Consider the following 5,981-nt stretch of genomic DNA (forward strand, 5'->3'; position numbering starts at 1 on the left):
TCTATTTAAATGAACATTTGTTTAAAAAAAAATTCTAGTATTTAATACATGTTCAGGAATTTAATTATATTGATGTGAGCATTTTTCTCCTTAAACGAACAATTTTTTGACATAGCTGTACTATTTTTTTAGAATGCCAATATTTGTACTTTATGAACAAAATTTTAAAAAGCGAACTAGTTTTGAAATTTTGAACAAATTTTTATAAGTGCAAGCGTTTTTGAGAAAAAGGAAACGGAAAAAGAAAGAGAAAAAAAAAAGAAATAGTGATAAAAGGACCCGTTCGATAGTGGGCTGGCCCAGCTGTGACCTTTTTTTTTGCGAACAGGACCCAGATCTATATTGAAATTTTGAAGTGGTACAATACCTCATAAAGAAGGAAATTACAACCGAGTCCCTAGGAACCGGTCCATCACACTGACCAACGCGAGTTGAGGGCGCGCCGTCTTCGCCGCCGCCTCCACTCCCTTCTAGAGCCGGCGAGAATCCTTGGACATGCAGACAGACTATTGACGAACGGGAAGTCTTCATCTTCGTTCCAAACGGAACAACACATCGGAGAGACGATGGATTAACATAACACCACCACAAGGGCTTGCAAAATGCCAACACATACAGCCAGATCCTAAGCCTAGGAACTCCCGAACATGTAACATAGCCACCGGACGACGAACGCCCACTGCCTTCAGCACCACCCCCAACCCTCCATAGCAAGCACAGAGCACAACTCACCACGGCGAAGACAAGAGCGGGGGACAAAAACTCCATCAGCGTGATGTCGCTTCCGCCAAAACAACTTCGCCTAGAGAAACACCGGCTCGACGGATCCGCAGGTCTCCAAGCACACAACGCGGAAGCACTTCGGTTCCGCCATGCATGGCCTCGCTGAGATGGGGTAGAAATTCCAACACGTAATTCCACAGCGCCGCGGCCACCACCACCCGGCCCAGCTGCAAACTTAAGTAGAAGAAAACAAAAAAAGAAGTAAATAGAGACAAGCATTAGGATATCCTAGTTGCTTAGTGTGATACTCATTAGACCAAGAGATATTGAGTTCAATTCACATCACCTGCGCTAGCAAATATTTACAACTGGATTTACAGGAGGAGGCAAATACATAACAGAGGCTAAGGTGAGACAGCATTATTACACATATAGATTCAGGAGGCCAGTACTACTATCCACCCACAAACCTAACTAAGCTGGAGACGCCACCACTACGTCGAGGCCTTCTTCCACCACCTTCTCCCCATCGCCATCCCCAATGATCTTCCTGAGCCATGCAACCACCATCGATATGGTGCCCGCCTTGTAAACCATCCATCCTATCTGGAAAGCTCCGATCAGCACCGGCAGGCCGCTCCCCACCTGCAAACCCAAGGGATAATATAGTACTAGTTCAACACTTCAACTGTTGATTGATCGAGGGAGGGAAATTCAGAAAGCCATCGACCTCCTTACCAAGTGAAGAGTCTTCTTTGCTTCCCATGGGTTACGTGTTTTTTCCACCAAATCGATACATCGGTAGATGCTGATGGATTCCTCCACTAATTTTATTTTCAGATCCCGAAGCAAGTTCTGATTGACTCCATCCTCGTTTATCTGTGCCAGAATCCCAGAAGTTGGCGTACAAAAAAAAAAACACATTTTCCTACTACTCGACATGCCAATGTATCTTATAATACCTGGCTGCGTACGAACAAGCCAGCCTCGAGGCAGAGTATAAAAATGATGATCGCTGGAACAGCAGCAGTGTGCCAAGCATGATCCTTTGGGATTACCATCCCACGACATAGCAAGAACGCTGCAGCTGCCATTAAGATTGCCATGCCGACGATCTGTAAAAATTGGGACTGCCCATAGTCAGGTGCCTGAAAGTTTTATCAGCGGCGTTCAATTTTTATCAGGATCATTAGATTTTCATCCAACCGGCTAAAAGTACTTTTAATATGTATAGAATATCAGCGGCGCTCCCACCGGCTATCACCGGCCCCCAAATCTCTAGTCAAATCGACTAGGAGAGAACCACGGGAAAAAGTACTTTTAATATGTATAGAATAACACATCGTCAGATTTTATGTACCGCTAAGATAAAGTTTTTAGTTTTTACCATATCAATATCTTCTAAGTTCATGTTCATTTTACTAATTATCAAAAATATAGAGGAAAATTGCGAAGTTAAATGTTGAAAGAGCCAAATTAGCCTTAAAACCATTTTGGATCTTAAAAACTATTTCAACTGAAATTACATGAGATAAAAATAGAGGAATTGCAAACCGGTAAGTGTTTTTATTTACATATTATTTATTTCATGAAGTTCGCCATTATACATAACTATATAAGTATGTGCGTTTTTTACAAACGTTAGTATATTATGGGAAGAATAAAATCATTCATGTTTTCTCCGACATCCCAATATTTTGAGATATATATATATATATATATATATATATATATATATATATATATATATATATATATATATATATATATATATAAACCCGCGGCATCAAATGGCTTCAATCACATAAATTTTGAATGAAATAATTTCCTTTACTAGATCGCTCCCTATATGGTAGCGATATTTTTACTTTTTTTTTCGGCACTTACAAAATATGGCCTTTTACCACTCATGGATGATATGTTACCTCATGAAACGTAATAGACCATCACATTCAATCTAGGCCATTGGATAGAAAAAATGAAGATCCATAATAGTGGGGGCCATCTTAAAATTTAGATAACAGAAAGTCTACTTTTGCCTCTCACCTAGTGGCAAAGTATAGACTTCGTCCCTTAATTCCAAGAGCATCTCCAACCTAAAACCCAACTTTCCCCGTAAATGACGTAGGGGACAGCTCAGACAGTGCCCAAAGACGAGAGAGATTGAAAATGTCTACCCAACTAGACCACCAAACCATACCTATATGTTTGTGTTGCCCGGCACCACTCAAATCCAGGTCATATGTCGGGAGGATATGAGGGTGTATGGGCATGTCCGAGCAGTCCACCATGTTGGATCCGACTCACCTCGGGCCACCTTCTCTCTCTCTCTCTCAATCATATGCATGTGATGGGAAAATTAAGGGATTCAGGGCTGCATGCATGGACAAATGAGGGCTTGGAGCGGACATGCCTGGACGCGGACGTCTAGGGATTCAAATTAGCCCAGTCCAGTTAAAAATGATGTAAAAACGGACAGCTTGCACCATGGACTTCTCATACTTCTAATGCACCTTATATTTAGGAACGGATGGAGTACTTCACAAGTTTCACCCCCCCCCCCCCCCCCCCAGACAGAGCGGCAACTCTACTAATTTAGGGTGGTAACTTGTAAGGAAGCACCAGCTAGGAGCAAGCCGTCAGCACCACCAGCCGACCTACACGCCTTAGCTACCGCTGGCTCCATGGGCTCGGCCTCTTAGTATGTCTATGATGGTTGCCATCATAGACATGGCGAAGGTGCGAACCAGCGCGGGATACATTGAGAAAATGTGTTCTGCATAAAGAAAACTAAGATTCCCCGTGCGTTGTGCAAGAAAACTAATAGATATGTAGCTATGAAAATAATGTTACCGCACCACAAACACAAATTTGTTAAATTAGCAACTTTATGATTCAAAGAATTTTGGTAGTAAGTTAAACTTAAGTATTTAATGAAAAGGACATCTCAAGTCGATTAATATAGTGCCCCATCTCTTTCATTTTTTTGGCCCAGGAGAAAAACTCTTATACAAATCTAGAGTTTTTCCAACAAAAAAAAGGTTCAATATTTAAAAATATAGGAAGCGCCTGGCCACTTTTCTCTTTTAAATCCATCTCTAATCAATTATCCACACCACATGCATGAGATGTCGTATGATGATGTTGCATACATGCTTAAGTCACTGATATCATGTCTGAATAGTAAGGAAATCAGATGGTGGGTTGCAACAATATAGAAACTAGATGATACCCTGTGCCTTGCGTCTGCCATTGATTGCAATATACTTTCATAATATTTGATTATTTGAAAAAGGAATACTTGGATGAATAATACAACTAAAAGTTAAAATATATACCTCTCCCATGCATGTTTACATGTTGAGGTCAGTCTTTTACTCTTTTTTCATGCATGTTTGCATGATGAGATGTCATGTGTGTATGTTGAGAGACATATGTTAGTGATGGCTAACTAATAAAAGATGAGGAGGAAAAAGAACATGAGTCTGATGCCGACTCAGACCGCCACATGTCATGTCCGATCAAAAACCATGTCACGTTACCCGTGAAACTGGTTCGAATCGAGAGAAGGAGATTTATAAAGGTTAATGTGCAAGTTGTCGGGTTTTGGAGTCAAGGAACGAAAATCACAATTTGTGATTAGATTTTTTAGTGTACTTGCGGTTAGTCGAGGGGCGAAATAGACTTTTCTCATTGGATAATCTTACCCAGATCCTGGCCCAAGCTTTGTGGTTCCTGTTGAGATGAGCTGAAATAGCATATGAGACAAGGAAGAAGCCCAATAAGCACACGAACCCAAAAATCTCGGACCCCTCGGTATGAACAGCAGGATACGCAGTGACAAATAGCTTGAGACAGTTCACTGACTTGACTATGACCGAGAAATTGCCGAAGACTAACTCTCCGTCATCATTATATGTTGAATCCATGAACCTGAAAGCCGCAGAGACCCTGTGTAAGGTCGGCATGTGCAACTATTGGAATCGGTTAACATGTTACTGAAACTTAATTACGTCTGTTTGATGAAAAGGCCAAGAGAGGCCACGTTGATGATGATATTCATGATCTTATTGGTGACGGCGACAGCGGCAGGCAGATGCAACTGCAGCTCCAAGCACTATTTTCTGCAGATGCGTTGGACTATCAGGTTAGCAGATGAATGGAGAACAGTGGCAATCCAAACTCGAAATTAACCATTCGATTTATTTTTGGAAATTCACGCACCTCAGGTTCTGGAGCGAGAAGAAAAAGCGAACAGGCCGGGACCAGAACCTCATGCACCGTTTTCTTTTCTGTAGATGCACTGTGCAGATTCTTAGTGGGAGCAGAGCACAGACGAGATCCAACTATAATTCAAGGGATGTAATTAATTCAACATCACATACCTGTTCCTTTTTCTTTTCCAGGGAGACAAGTTTTGGGAAGCAAGCAGGCCTGACATCACCCTTATATATGCGTTCTGCAAGAAGAGAGGAGAGGGAACCGAGGGATGAGACTTTTGGAGCTCGGTTCGACAGGCTCCTCATCGCGGAAGAAATGATAGAAAAGTGACCACGGGACGGCCGAGAATTGTCGGAGAGTGGGGGTACTATAAAGCTTTATTTAACTCAGAATACACAACACATTCTAAGAAAAAAAAAAGGAAATTATAAGTCATGGAGACATGAATTCTCTTTCACAACTTAGCACTTGTTCTCCTGGCTTTAAAGAAGTTTGTTCCGCTGAGACGGAAGTCTACAGGCAGCAACGAGATCTGCTCATGGGTCACCGCGTGCCGCCGGGTCAATGCACCAGGAAGAAGACTTTGACACCTTAAAGTGGATGTATTTTTTCAATTTCTATAATGGTTTGTGCTACTTAATATGTGACCTTTCAATAATACATGAAAGCTTAATACTGGCATACCAAAAAGGACATTCGTGGCGTGTTGGTCCAACACACCACTGATAAATATTGTTGGAAATATGAGCAAATTACTACGAGATTTAATCCGAATAAATAGGAAATAGATCATGACAGTAATAGCAGAGATTAAACTAATCATGTGAACTAGCATAGTAGATGAACAGATCACATCTCGGGCACATACTAGAAACATGAATTCTACCACGATCTCGAACAGAAAGGATAGAATCACATACGGTGCAGCGGGTGCAGCACCGCCGGCGTTGACGTTGTCGCCCATGTCATCGAGGATGAGGTTACCCAGGTCGGGGAAGAAGTCGTCGTTCGCGAAGTCGTCGCTGCCAGCAGTCGCG

At 41.9% G+C, this 5,981-nt stretch overlaps 1 protein-coding gene across 1 annotated transcript; it reads right to left on the reverse strand.

Moving 5' to 3' along the window:
• Positions 1 to 1,197: 1,197 nt before the first annotated feature.
• Positions 1,198 to 5,249, reverse strand: LOC147961652 (uncharacterized). Its single transcript, XM_087533887.1, has 6 exons — positions 5,109 to 5,249; positions 4,737 to 4,825; positions 4,431 to 4,656; positions 1,686 to 1,838; positions 1,462 to 1,602; positions 1,198 to 1,368 (listed from the first exon to the last, which is right to left on the reverse strand). Exons 1-6 carry the CDS (start codon positions 5,247 to 5,249, stop codon positions 1,198 to 1,200), a joined length of 921 nt encoding a protein of 306 aa, XP_087390013.1.
• Positions 5,250 to 5,981: the final 732 nt, after the last annotated feature.

The sequence above is a fragment of the Triticum urartu genome, chromosome 7A (assembly GCF_056163025.1).
Source record: "Triticum urartu cultivar PI428250 chromosome 7A, HENAU_Tu73, whole genome shotgun sequence".
Taxonomy (NCBI): Eukaryota; Viridiplantae; Streptophyta; class Magnoliopsida; order Poales; family Poaceae; genus Triticum; species Triticum urartu.

Excerpts from the sequence above, each read along its gene's own strand:
- LOC147961652 (XM_087533887.1), bottom strand. The coding sequence starts at position 5,249 with ATGAGGAGCCTGTCGAACCGAGCTCCAAAAGTCTCATCCCTCGGTTCC. Across the intron at positions 1,839-4,430 it reads AAGCTTGGGCCAGGATCTGG|ATCGTCGGCATGGCAATCTT; the intron begins GTAAGATTATCC and ends CAATTTTTACAG. Across the intron at positions 1,603-1,685 it reads GCTTGTTCGTACGCAGCCAG|ATAAACGAGGATGGAGTCAA; the intron begins GTATTATAAGAT and ends ATTCTGGCACAG.